Source organism: Mesoplodon bidens (assembly GCF_964165515.1).
Source record: "Mesoplodon bidens genome assembly, chromosome: 14".
Classification (NCBI taxonomy): Eukaryota; Metazoa; Chordata; class Mammalia; order Artiodactyla; family Ziphiidae; genus Mesoplodon; species Mesoplodon bidens.
Window position 1 is genome coordinate 14,903,972 of NC_138170.1, and position 12,997 is coordinate 14,916,968.

Here is a 12,997-nt window from a genome sequence, read left to right on the forward strand (position 1 = left end):
GGTCCCTCAGGCGGGGAGTATGGAGTGGGCATCCCACCCTCAGGGCTGCCCCAGGTCTGGAACTCGGTGGAGAAGACCTACTCCTGCCGCCGCCGGCGCTGGGTGCGCGTGCACTACCGGGACCACAGGAGGCTGAGCCACGAGCAGGAGACCCTGTCCTTCCTGCAGCTGGTGAGGGACTGCCTGATTAGGGACCTGGTGGGACCATGGGTGGGACCCATGGGACCCACCCTCGGCCGGGTGAGAGGGCGACTCAGCTCTCCCCGCAGCACCACCCCAGCCTGGCTGAGGACGAGGCAGGCTGGGAGTACGGCGTCTTCGGCTCCAAGTTCCACCTGAACCCTCAGTCCCAGAGCCGGTTCCGCCGCCGCTGCTGGCACCGCAGGCTGGCCCCCAACAAGGTCAAGGGCATTCACCCATATTCCTCCTGGAAGGATCCTTGGTAAAGCCCCAGTGGGCTGGGTGTCTCTTCCCTGCAACCCCACCTCCGGAGCCAGGGCCCCCTGGTGCGCCAGGCAGACGGAGACGCTCCATGTGGCCAGATGCACTGACCACTGCAGGTGGGGGGACCTGAGCCCTAGAGCCACATCCTCAGGCTTTGGATGGGGAGAAGGGTGACCTGGGCCTGGGCTGGGGGAGACAGGAAGGGGACCTATGAGCCTCAGGGAGTCTGTCCTGGGAACAGAGTCTAGATATGAAACAGCAAGCTAAGAGGGAAGCGGACATGGAGTCGTCGACACGGAGACTGGACAGAATCAGGAGCTCCTGGAGGGCTCCCCCAGAGATCACCCAGCCCCTGAGGGCAGGGAGCAGGGGGCATGGGGTGGGGATCCTGGGGGCGGGTGGCGGACACAGCTCCTCTCTTCCCCAGAGCCCCATCACTACCAGCTCTTCTGCGACATCTACCAGGCCCGGAACCTGATGTCCAACCACATCCAGACATTCCAGGGTAGGCATGGGCACCTCTTCTCCCCCAGCCCCTCCATGGGGCCACCCAGCAGTATAAAGGGTGTGGCGAGGAGGGGGTGACACACATGCAGACCCCTGCCCCCAGCAGCTCATGGCCCTGGTTTGGGGAAGAGACACAAGAACAAGGAATACAAGGCAGGACCGCTCTTGAGGTGTGTCCCCAACACTGTGGAATCAAGACAGGGAGGCTTCATCCCACTGGAGGCCACTTAGCTGAGCCTTGAAGAGGAAGGAGGAGTTTGCTGGGCCTTGACAAGGAAGAGGGAGGATGAGACACAAAGGCGAGAGAGAGGATGACACGCTTGGGAACCACTTGTCCCTTGTGCTGGACAGAAGATGAGGGGTGGGGAGGAGGGGTGGCAATTTCTAGCCCTGTGTGGAGGCCCCATGGGAGGTTTCAGGTGAGTCACGTGCTCCTGCCCTGGGCTGGCAGTGGCCCTGTTTGTTGGGAGCCAGACTGTTGGATGAGGGGCTGAGCCAGGGCAGTGGGTGTCTGCTGGGAGCTGCGTCTACTGGGCATCAGCACCCTCGTTGAGAGGGCCTTGTGATGTTCCTTGATGCCAAGGCCACTTCCTGATGCTGTGCAAGGGCAGCCACGTGTAGCCTGGTCCCCAGAACCGCTCCAGAGGAGCCGCTGGGCCCTCTGCGTCTGTGACAGCTAGGCCCCAACCATGATGGTATAAGGGGCCTCTAGCTATAAGCCCATGTGCTCTGTGGCTTACTGTGAGGTGGCCTTCTGGGGAGCTGGAGTGGCTGTGGCTGTCTGGCCTGAGCCTCCCCGGGTACCCAGTCCAGTGGCGGCAGCAGCCAGAATAGAGGAGAGCCTCACTCGGCAGCTCAAAGGCACGGCTCTCCTTCCACCCACAGCGCCCTTCATTCGGTTGGTCTTCTTGAACCACAGCCAGTGCACCCAAACCCTGAAGAGCTCTGCGGCCCCTACGTGGGCCCAGACGCTCATCTTCCAGCACCTCCTCCTGTACGAGAACCCCCAGGACACCAAAGAGAGACCGCCACTTGTGGTGGTGGAACTGTGGCAGCGGGACCCCCAGGTAAGGTGGGCTGGGCTGGGCAGAGCTCTGAGAAGTTTTTAATGTATTTTTTTTGGTCGTGCCGTGTGGCATGCCGGGTCTTAGTTCCCAGACCAGGGATCGAAACTGTGCCCACTGCAGTGGAAGCACAGAGTCCTAACTACTGGACCGCCAGGGAATTCCGTGAGGAGCTTTTATTATTATTTTTTTTTGCGGTACATGGGCCTCTCACTGTTGTGGCCCCTCCCGTTGCGGAGCACAGGCTCTGGACACGCAGGCTCAGCGGCCATGGCTCACGGGCCCAGCCGCCCCGCAGCATGTGGGATCTTCCCGGACCGGGGCGCGAACCCACGTCCCCTGCATCGGCAGGCGCACTCTCAACCACTGCGCCACCAGGGAAGCCCAGGAGCTTTTATTTTAGAGGAGAATATTCAGAAAGTGCTCCAGCGGGACCTGATTCGCAGAGCACATCGCATTGATCCTAGAGTTGTCAGAATCCCAGGAGGAGCCAGACCCCTGCCAGCCTGGCCTCCATGTTTTGTGAACTTCCCCTTCCCTCCAGGGCAATGAGAGCTTGTGGGGACGGAGCATGTGGTCACCGGTGGTCTGGCTGGATGTCCAAAACCGGATCCTGCCCCCTATGAGGTGGCACCCCCTTGTAAAAGGGTTGGAGGAGGAAGAGGGCGAGATCTTGGCGTCCTGTGAGCTGATCCTCGAGACTGAGGTGCTGGGAGAGAGGGCCCGGCTGGGAGTGTGGTGCTCAGTGCGCTCACCCTGCCCCACTCCCCTGCCACGTTTCCACAGGCAGCGGCCCCCAACCGCAGCCCCTCAGCAAAGTCCTGGGGCCCAGGAACAAGAACACTGGGCTGGGAGGTGCCAGCCTGGCCAACCTCTCCCTAACTCCCCTGCCAGCTTCTGCCCATAGGGCTCCGGGGCTGCCGCAGTTGAGCCTCTTAGGGTCCTGCTTGCATGGTGGGGGGGGAAGTAGGACCAGCCCAACAGGGCCTCAGGCTCCCTGCTCTCCCACCTCATCCCTTCAGAGTCTCAGACAGCAGCTGCCAATCTTAAGTGTTCCCTGGAAGAATGGGATCTACATCCTGCCCAAGAGCATCCAGCCCAAGCTAAGGAAATGGCTACTGAGGTGATGAAACATGGAGCAGGGCGGGTGGGCAGGGCGCAAGCCACCCCCAGAGCAGTCAAGCACCACGGTGCGCTCTCTGCTGACTCTCTTGGGCCTTCTGCCTACCTGCTCCAAAGCTTGGACCCCGAGAAGATACCATGTGAGAGATGGAGGGAGACAGGAGAGAAATGAAGTTCTGATAGAACATTTAAAAGTATTTTAATGCAAACCTCTGCAGTGGGTCATAAGGGCTTTAGCATTCATTACCTACCAGATGTAAGCCTCATGAGGGCCCTTTGCAAAAAGTAGGGACGACCTTCCAGAGACGGAAATTCAGGCTCTGAGAAGCAACACATCCACGCACAGTGACACAGGGGCTCAGTGGCAGCTCCAGAGTTTAGGCCCGGCCCTGCCTGACTCCAAATGCCAGGATGTTTCTCACCTCTTCTGAAAGTAGCATGGAGGCCCCCAGGTCAGAACCTACGTGCCCTGCCACAAACCTGGCAAAGACCGGAAGATGGTCAGGTCCTCCCGGCACTGGAGCCAAGATCAGACCACCTGGCTGGTTTCCACTCTGGCCCTGAGGCGGCCCAATGAGTAGGGTGTGGACAGCTCCTGGGGTACCCAGTGTTTGTCTGTTGAGAGTGAGATCCCAGGGTGCCGGCTCGCTGACTGGCCGTGGAGTCCTGTGGGATCCAGGTCAGCCACGAGCTGGACAGCACCGAGGTGCCCAAGAACCCTGGGGCGCTCCAGCTGCTGCAGGCCTGGGAGGCAGCCGGCAGCGGGAAGTCAGCCCTGAGAGAGATGATTAGAGGCCAGACGGGCAGCAGGGGAGGAAGGGCAATACCTAATGGGCACCTCCCTCGTGGAGGAGCAACAACAGCGTCCAGGCCTGGAGGACTCATCCCTCACAGGACAGGAGGCCTGGGTGAGCCTTCAGACTCTGCCTTCACCCAGCCTCATGCCCTGGCCCTGCAGGCCCCCTGGGGCCCCACTGCTCCCAGGCCAGGACCCCATCAGAGGGGCTGCCTGCCCCTTTCCCCACCCTCCCTCTCTGTTCTGGCGGATGCTGGTCTGGAGCCTTCGGAACATGAAGCGGGTGCGTTCGCCCCGGCTCCTGGTGGAATACTGGGAAGAGTCCGTGCAGGCAGAGCCCATCAGGGACTTCCAGACCAATCCCAACTTCACCCAGTCAGCCCTCTTCCTCACGCTGGTGAGAAGGCGTTGGGCCAGGGCTGGGGCAGCCCCGGCTCGTGGGAAGCCTCACGCTCTGGCCTCTCCTTGCGGCTGCAGTACGTGCCTACGGATGAGGCCTTCGCGCTGCCCCTGGTGCTAAAGGTGGTGGACAACCAGGACTTCGGCCAGGAGACCGTGGTGGGTCAGGCCAACGTTGACTCCCTACAGCCCTACTTCTGTGACCCCTGGGCTGAGGACTACATGCCCCCACGGCCTCCAAGTACGGCCCTTTCTCCTTGCCCCTCCCCAGACCTCACCAACAAGCTGGCACTGGGACTGGCCAAGGCCCGGGCTGTCCTGCCGGGTTGGTGGCCCTCCCCACCCCCACTTCTCCCTTCTCCTGAGACTCATGACTGCGCTTTCTCCACACAGTGCTGTCCGTGAAGAAGTACCAGGAGGTGAGTAAAGGGCTGGAGGCCCCGTGCCATTTAGAGGAAACAGCCCTTGTGCCTGAGGAGGGTACAGATTAAACAGGGTTCCGATATCCACGCCCCCAGCGTGAGGCCTGCTTGTTCACGAGAGCTCGAAAGCAGTGATCTCAACCTGGACTGCACATCAGAACTTCCCGAGAGTTTTTAAAAATCCTGAGGGACGTCCCTGGAGGCCCAGTAGTTAGGACTCCGCGCTCCCACTGCAGGGGGGATGGGTTCGATCCCTGGCCAGGGAGCTAAGACCCCACGTGCTGCACAGCCCGCCCCCCCACCAAAATGGCTTCTGACCAGTTGCTGGGGGTAGGAACCAGAAGCAGCAATTATTTTATTCAAGCCCAAACCACCTACGCCCCACCCCCGCCCCAGGTGATTCCAGTGTTTCCGAAGTTCAGAACTGCTGCTCTAGAGCAGCACCTGTCAACCTCGAATGCACAGGAATCCTTTGGCAGCTTGAGCAGAAGCAGGTTCAGCTTCAGGAGGCCTAGGGTGGGGCTTGAGGCTCTGAAAGTCTGAGCCCTTCCAGAGTTAAGTGTGGAGCTGTGGGCAAGGAGAACCAAGCACTGACCTGACCCTCCTTCTCGGCCCCAGTCCTATGTCTGAGGATCCCTGAATTAAAAAGCCTCTGTGAAGGGCAAGGGAGCCAGGGAAGGAAGCCGTGGCCTCGAACCCCTTCTGATCTCGGAAGTCAGGGGCGGTGGGCGGACTGGGCGGCCAGGCCTTGCCTTGCTCACCCGCAATCATTTTTCAGCTCCTAGGTTACCTTTATGAAAAGTTCTGGCTCAAGTCCAGCAAAGCTGAGGTGATGTAGGCTCAGCCCCGGGGAATAAGGAACAAGTCCAGGCAGCTCAGGGAAGGTGGCACAGCAGGACTCCGGGCAGAGGAAGGCCACTGTGCCTTCTCCCCAAGGGCCAAAATGCCCCTCCTCCTCACTGCCAGGATGAATACGACCAGGAAGTGGACTGGTGGAGCAAGCTGTTCTGGGCCACAGGAGATGCTCCCCAGTACCTAAAGTACAAGTACAAAGAGTATCACACCCTGAAGGTTTGCAGGCCCCTACGAGGGGAGACTGATGAAGGATGGAGAAAATCTGCGGGGAGAGGCTGACAAACCCAGCCCCGAGTCCTTGGGGAACCACCAAGTCGGGGGGGGGCTTCCTCGTCTTTTCACAAGACGCCTGGCCACGCCGCCACAGGCCACACCCTTTCAGGAACCAGGGCTGCCCACCAGCAGCAGCTCTGCTGACCCCGGGGCAGATGCTCTGGGGCGAGACCTGGGTGGCCCCTCAAGCCCCTGATCCTAGGAGTGGTCCCCTCAAGCCCTGGCCAGCTCCCCGCCACAGCCGGGTCCCACACGCCCTCCCACAGGTATACGACTGCGAGCTGGAGGCCGTGCCAGCCTTCCAAGGCCTGCAGGACTTCTGCCAGACTTTCAAACTCTACCAAGAACGGCCCAAGCTGGACAGCCCTGTGGTAGGGGAGTTCAAGGTACGTGTCCCAGCCCTGCCTAGCTACACCTGTCACCTCGTGCCCCTTCTGTCCAGGGAAGACTCTGATAGGAGCGCTGGTTCTATACGCTCGGCATGAGGATGGGGCACGGAGGGCTTGACAGTCTTGGGAGTGGGGGGCAGAGGCTGACCTCTGCAGGGACTCAGGGTGGCGTCGCCCAACGCAGGAAGGGCGAGGGCTTCTCAGTCCCAGCTCGGGCCTGTGCTGCTCTCGGAGGCCCGAGAGCCTTCGAAAACAAGTGCGGACCCCGAGGGATGGGTGGGGGTGGAACAAGACCTCCCTTCAGCGGAAAACAACACCGCGGTCCCCGCAGAGCATCTCTGCGGCACGTGCCCCTACCCGTCCTCACGGGCTGCATCCCTGCCATCCTCAACACAACCCACTCTCCTGACCTTGGACCAGGGGCACCTCCTGGAGGGCTCTATGGAGCCAGGCCAGAGGCCAATACCTTCCCTCCCCAACACACACACAGGGCCAATTCCGGGTCTACCCCTTTCCTGAGAATCCAGAAGACCCCAAGCCCCCTCGCCAGTTCCTGCCTTGGCCTAAGAAAGAGGACTTCCCTCAGCAGTGCTTGGTGAGGGTGTACGTGGTGCGAGCAGTCAACCTGCAGCCCCAAGACACCAATGGCCTGGTAACGAGCAGCCCTGAACCGCAGCGCTCATCTCCCCCAGCCCCCCAGCCCGGGCACCCCCCTCCCCTCACCCTACACCCCAGCATCTCGGAGCTCCCTCAGGCTGACACCCAGACTGCCAGCTTCCCACAGGCCCCGTCTGGTACAAGGGGCTCCTTTCTGCCCCACTCCCGCCCTCCCTGACCAACCTGGGCTGACTCTCCATTTCCTGTCCTTCTCTCACGTCTGTCTGAACCCCAGTGTGACCCTTACGTGATCCTGAAACTGGGAGAGACAAAGCTTGGCAAGCGGGACAAGTACCAGCCCAACACTCTGAACCCCATCTTTGGCGTGTGAGATGCCCCAACGCACCCAGTCCCACATCCCCGCTGTGCCGGGAGCAGCTCCAGGAGGCAGAGAACTCTCACGTTCCTTTCTAGCCTCCACGTTCCTAGCACAGTGTCCAGCAGACGGAAGATGCATCGATGGGCAGCCCAGCTCTCCCCTCCCCCCTCACTTTGCCTGGGAAGGGAGCTCAGAGTCCCACCCCCCAGGCCTGTCAAAAGTTGCTCCCAGCCACGACTGAGGGATGGCTATTGGCGGACAAGAGCCATCCCAGGCTCCGCTCTCCAAATTCACCAGGGCCAAACGGGCTAGAGCACGGACACGTGTGGTTGGGATGCTGGACAGGGAGCTGTGTAGATAACATGGTCCTCGGTCTCTGTGTCTCCAACACCCTCACCCAAGGATGTTTGAAATGAGCTGCACCATCCTCCTGGAGAAGGACCTAGAGATCCAGCTGTATGACTTTGACCTATTTTCACCTGATGATAAGATTGGAACCACAGTCATCGACCTTGAAAACCGACTCCTGTCCGGCTTTGGAGCTCGTTGTGGGCTCTCCAAATCCTACTGCCAGTAAGCGTGGACCTGAACCAGAGCAAGGGAGCACGGGGTGGGTGGAAGAGTAGGCCCATGGCTCCCCTCGAAGATGCCTGCATCCCAGGCTGGGGAACCAGGGCCCGTATCCGTCTGCACCCCTGCTCCCAGCACTGGTCAGCCTGCAGGTCGAAGCAGAGTCTTCTCCAGTACCCAGATCTCCCCACCCTTTCCCCACAGGTCAGGGCCCTTCAGGTGGTGGGATCAGATGCCCCCAAGCCTGCTCTTGGAACACCACGCCAAGCAGAAAGGACTGCCTCCGCCTCTGTTCAGCCCTGAGGATGACTCTGTTTTACAATGGGAAAAAATTCAGACTGCAAAGCTTTGGTGAGAAGCACAGCACACCGCCAGAAAGCACAGAGCCGGGCCTCTGAGACAAGTGGGGCTACAGGATGGAGGAGCTGCCAGAGGGCACCCCGCCTCCCTTCTCTCCTGTAACGGATAACCAAGTCCACTGCCCAGGCTGAGGGTGGAGAAGGGGCCTACGTGGGAGACGGGAAGGCTAATGACCTCGTGATCCCCTCCTTCCATCCCCCTCCAATCTAGAGCTCAAGCCCCCTACTGCTCGTTTTGGGATCTAAGAAAGAACGCCTTGCGCTGTACCTCCTGCACACCCAGGGACTGGTACCTGAGCACGTGGAGACCCGCACACTGTACAGCGACAGCCAGCCGGGCATCGACCAGGTATGAGACTGGAAGGGCTGGATCAGGAGGTGGGGAAGCCCACCCATCCAGGACAAGAGGGGAAGGCGAGGCCGGGCACCCACAGATGTACATGAAAAGAAGACAGGCACGTTCTGCGCATGTTAATAAGCAAGAAGTCGCAGTGGTGTCTCCTCGAATGGAGACATTCAGAGCTGGGAAAGTCACCGACGAGAAACCGAGGCCCTGTGTCAGCTGTGGAAGTGTTTCAGGGCCTTCCCCGCCGGTGCCAGCACTGCCTTAGTCTCTCCTGAGGGAGGGTAAGGGGGCAGCACCTGGGGTCAGAGTGCAGGCATCACAGCCCCGGCTCGGCTGTTAAGTGCAGGCTGTGTTTTCTCCACAGCAAGGAACCCCAAACAGGAGGAATAAAAATCCCCACAGGCACCCTAATTATCCCCTACCCTCCAGTCACCAGAACGGCTCACCTCACTCTCCACATCTCTCAAGCTGATAGCACATTCTAGATACAAAGTTCTCTACTGAGCACTTTTTAAAACCATCCTCATTAAACCTGTTTTCTCATTAAATGGGGCCAATTTCAGAAGAATAAAACTAGGTCACATGGTTCGAAGGGATCTATCTTCCACTGTTGGTAGTTCTACCCTCTTAACTCTCTGTCTCCCCTTTTCTTACCAGCTTCAACCCTTCTTTCCTAGACCTCTGTGCTTTGTGGACAGCTTGACATCCTTAGGATGTGGTTCCACAACATAAAATGACCTGGAGATCACCTAGTTTACTCTTACTCAGGGCCACTAAGGTGGCTAATAACTGCAACCCCAATCCCATTCTGGAGCCCCATCCAGAGAGGCTGTCCAGCAGGGCCTATTAAATGGCATCAACCCTCCAGACCCGTTACACATGACATCCGTGCGCCACAGCCATCAGCCTCGTAGCCGTCGTATGCTCCCAGCCTTACTGCACTATTCTCCCAGCCAAAAAAAGAAACAAGTGGAAGCTGATGGGCGGTGTGCTGACTTCCGGTCTGAAGTCCATCCCACCTCCCAGATGCCTCGATACCCCACCACTCGGTGTTGGAAACACAGCCTCAGCAGACCTAGCTGAGACAGGGCGCCCCCCACCCCGCCCCCGACCAGGATGCTGAGATTGGAGGCTGGCCAACCCCAGCCAGCTAATCCATCTCCACTCTAGGGAAAGGTGCAAATGTGGGTGGACATCTTCCCCAAGCAGCTTGGGCCTCCTGGCCCCCCATTCAACATTAGGCCCAGAAAGCCTAGAAGGTTGAGTGACACCCATCTCCAGAGCAACTGCACCACTCAGTGTGGCCTTCCCAGCGTGCGGAGCACCAGTGGGCTCCAACACTGAGTCACGGTGATTCTTTTCCTCTGTTGGGAATCTGTGGAGCCTCCTTTCCCTGTGGTCCCCCAAACGCAGCATAACTTGGGTGGGCACGGAGGGCAGCCTCCCAGGCCTCTTCCCTCACCGAGGTTGCAGCTGGGGAGCTATTCCTCAGCAAAGCTTCAGAGAACAGTGGCTACAGGTATGAGCTGCGCTGCATTATCTGGAAAACTGCCCACGTGGACCTGAAGGAAAACAGTTTAAGTACCAAGAAGATGAGCGACATCTATGTCAAAGGGTGAGGGAGAGGAGCGGGGCTCCGTCAGAGTGCCCTCAGACTCACCCAGTTCTGTCTCTCCATTTCCACCCATGCCTGGCGTCTACTGGGCAGCCCTCCTCCCAGGGCTCCAGCTACGGGTGGGGACGATCCAAGTGAACCCCAGGTGAGTGGACTTTGGCCCCAGGTGGTTGTTCGGGCTGGAGAAGGACATGCAGAAGACAGATGTCCACTACCACTCCCTGACGGGGGAGGGCATCTTCAACTGGCGGTTCATCTTCACCTTGGACTACCTGGCAGCAGAGCAAGCGTGCGTCTTGAGTCAGAAGGTAACAGGCCCAGGAGTGGGATGCACTCCTCCCCCTCCCCTCAGAGCCTGCGAGCTGCACCAAGACACTTGGAATGTGGCCTTGGGTGGAACCACTCCCCGCTCCCCCCGCCCCCTCCCCGACTTTCTCCTCCTCCTCAACGGTCCATCACTGCTGGGTGATGGGCGGCTAAGTGGCCATAGGAACTCTCAGAGGAGACAGGCTGGAAATATGCTCTCCTGCCATCCTCCAGGACTACATATGGAGCCTGGACCCCACGGTGATGAAGTTCCCAGCCCGGCTCATCATCCAGATCTGGGACAATAACATCATCTCCGCGGATGACTTCCTAGGTGAGACCCTGGCACAGGGCCTGTGACCACAGGACGGGGAGCTCCTTTTTGCTGATGGCCTTTCTCTGGGCTCAGGGGTCCTGGAGCTGGATTTGTCTGACATGCCCTTCCCGGCCCGGCACGCCAAGCTATGCTCCATCAGGATGATGGATGCTGACCCCAAGAGGCCTCACTTCCTCCAGTACAAGCACTGCTCCCTCTTTAAGATGAAGACTGTAAGTGGCTGGTGGCCTTGCCAGGCCCTCGATGGCGGCAAATGCCGCTTGTCGGTAGGAGCTGGGGAAGGTGCTATCGCCTAGGAACAGGGCTGACTACTGTGCTGCATAACTTGGCTCTGACAGACTCTGGGGGCCTGAGCTAAATCCCTTTCCCTTTCTGGACCCTGGGAAGACGCCTTTAAAACTATCCTTGCTCCTGCCATCTGAGCTCAGCTCCCACCACCCATGGTGTTTCTAGGGTAAAGTGAAGATGACCCTGGAGATTCTGACAGAGAAGGAAGCCTTAATCAAGGCAGCAGGAAGAGGCCAGTCGGAACCCAACCAATACCCTACACTCCATCCTCCCCTGTAAGGGTCCTGCAGGGCAAAGGCACCAAGTCTCTTCCTCGTTCACAAAGCTGAGCTGCTGGGCCTAGCAGTCTGTATGGGGTGGTGACCGGGGAAGGAGGCTGACAAGGAAAGAGGGATAATTATCCCCCCCCACCTCCCCACTCCGGCTCAATCGGGGAGAACAGCTGGGGAGGGGGGAGGGCTGAAGCAGAAGTTGCTTTTTTAAAATGAAAGACCTTTGCTCTGGGTTACCTGACCTGAAGTTTCCCTCTGCCCTCCACTCTGCCATCTCTGCTCCTGCACAGACGCACCCATACCTTGCTCACGTGGCTCCGGTCACCCATTGCAAGGTTCATCCATGTTTTCTGGAAACGCTACCGCTTCAAGATCATAGCCATCTCAATCATACTGCTTATGGGGCTTCTACTGTTCAACTTTATCTATTCAGCTCCAGTAAGTGACAACCCTGGAGACAGGGGAAAAGGCACAGCTGCTCTCGGGATGACCCAAGAGAGAGCCCTCAGGTTGCTACTTCAGGCTAACTGTTACCTATTCTCTCTAGAACTATTTGGCCATGAGCTGGGTCAAGCCTGAACTTCAGCTGAATGCTCCCGTTCAAATATACGCCAATATCATCAATTCACTAAACACCAGCAAGGCCAACTCTTCCAACCTCCCCATTCCCCGTCAGAACCTGAAATCTGCAACAGGCCATAAGCTGAAACTCCTCCAGGGACACATAAAGCACCTGCGAGCTATTTTCCCAGAACTTCCAGCCCCACCAGACTAATTCCCCCGTGTCTGCCGGGCTTTTCTCCCGCCCATCCACAGCACTACCCTTGGGCTTCCTACCAGTTCCTTGTTTCCGGGGTCTAGGGATATTCCAACCATTCTGTTCAGACCCCTTCCAACAAGAAGGGCAGAGTTGTAATTTTCCACTGAAATAAACAATTTTTGTAATGGAGCTACCCTGTAATTTGGGGGGGGTGGTTCACAACACCATGAAAGGCTGAGAACGCCAGGCTCTCAGACGAGACTCACAAGGATGGGGAATGATGTCACCCTTACGCACCTCCTCGTGTCTCCAGGGACTCTTCCACTCTAAGAGGCCCTGATGTCACAGGAAAACAGAAGGCAAGGAAGGGCACCTGTGAGGAAGGGTGGCTCATGCCGGGTAAGCAGCCGGCCGAGGCCGCCGCTCTCACCCCTCACGTGACCAGGGGGCCCCCTCCTCTGGGACACAGCTGGGACTCCAGCGCCGAGAACGACCTTCGGCCCCACTCACGACAGGAAGCATGTTTCTAGAACAAAAGGGAAGAGCCAGGGCAGAACCTACCACGCTAGTCAGATTGTTTCCTTGCACCACACACTGCTCTGAGGCCGGCCCGGGTGGCGGCACTGCATTTCACGTCTTCCCGGCCCTCTTCACAGAGCCTCAAGGAACTCATGAGCTAGAATCACACAAAGGCCACAAGTGTGACAATCTCCACGCTGAGCTGCCCCTCCTGCACCCCTGCCCGGGCCAGCTCACGAGCCCACCGGCGTCCTCCCACCACAGGGGTCTAGCCAATCTCCCCCAGAACTCAAAAACACAGAACAGCCATTTGCTTTCTCAGTTCCACCTGGTCCGAAAGCCAAGCCCGGGGCCCCAGCTGACCCTCTGGCACTCTGG

General features: G+C 58.9%; 1 protein-coding gene across 1 annotated transcript in view; it reads left to right on the plus strand.

Moving 5' to 3' along the window:
- Nucleotides 1-12,227, plus strand: part of FER1L5 (fer-1 like family member 5) — a gene marked incomplete at its 5' end in the record, with an annotated part of 51,627 nt that extends 39,400 nt beyond the window's left edge. The window contains 28 exon segments of the mRNA XM_081254600.1: nt 11-171; nt 279-411; nt 414-506; nt 872-949; nt 1,837-2,018; nt 2,560-2,736; nt 3,050-3,138; nt 4,096-4,330; nt 4,411-4,573; nt 4,726-4,751; nt 5,533-5,583; nt 5,721-5,825; nt 6,149-6,268; nt 6,762-6,923; nt 7,164-7,255; nt 7,650-7,820; nt 8,022-8,126; nt 8,128-8,168; nt 8,388-8,409; nt 8,411-8,525; nt 9,693-9,781; nt 10,042-10,137; nt 10,304-10,445; nt 10,678-10,777; nt 10,853-11,046; nt 11,234-11,343; nt 11,631-11,778; nt 11,888-12,227. Of these exon segments, the coding sequence (XP_081110726.1) occupies nt 11-171; nt 279-411; nt 414-506; nt 872-949; nt 1,837-2,018; nt 2,560-2,736; nt 3,050-3,138; nt 4,096-4,330; nt 4,411-4,573; nt 4,726-4,751; nt 5,533-5,583; nt 5,721-5,825; nt 6,149-6,268; nt 6,762-6,923; nt 7,164-7,255; nt 7,650-7,820; nt 8,022-8,126; nt 8,128-8,168; nt 8,388-8,409; nt 8,411-8,525; nt 9,693-9,781; nt 10,042-10,137; nt 10,304-10,445; nt 10,678-10,777; nt 10,853-11,046; nt 11,234-11,343; nt 11,631-11,778; nt 11,888-12,115 (3,428 nt within the window). The 3' untranslated portion in view covers nt 12,116-12,227.
- Between the last annotated feature and the right edge of the window lie 770 nt (nt 12,228-12,997).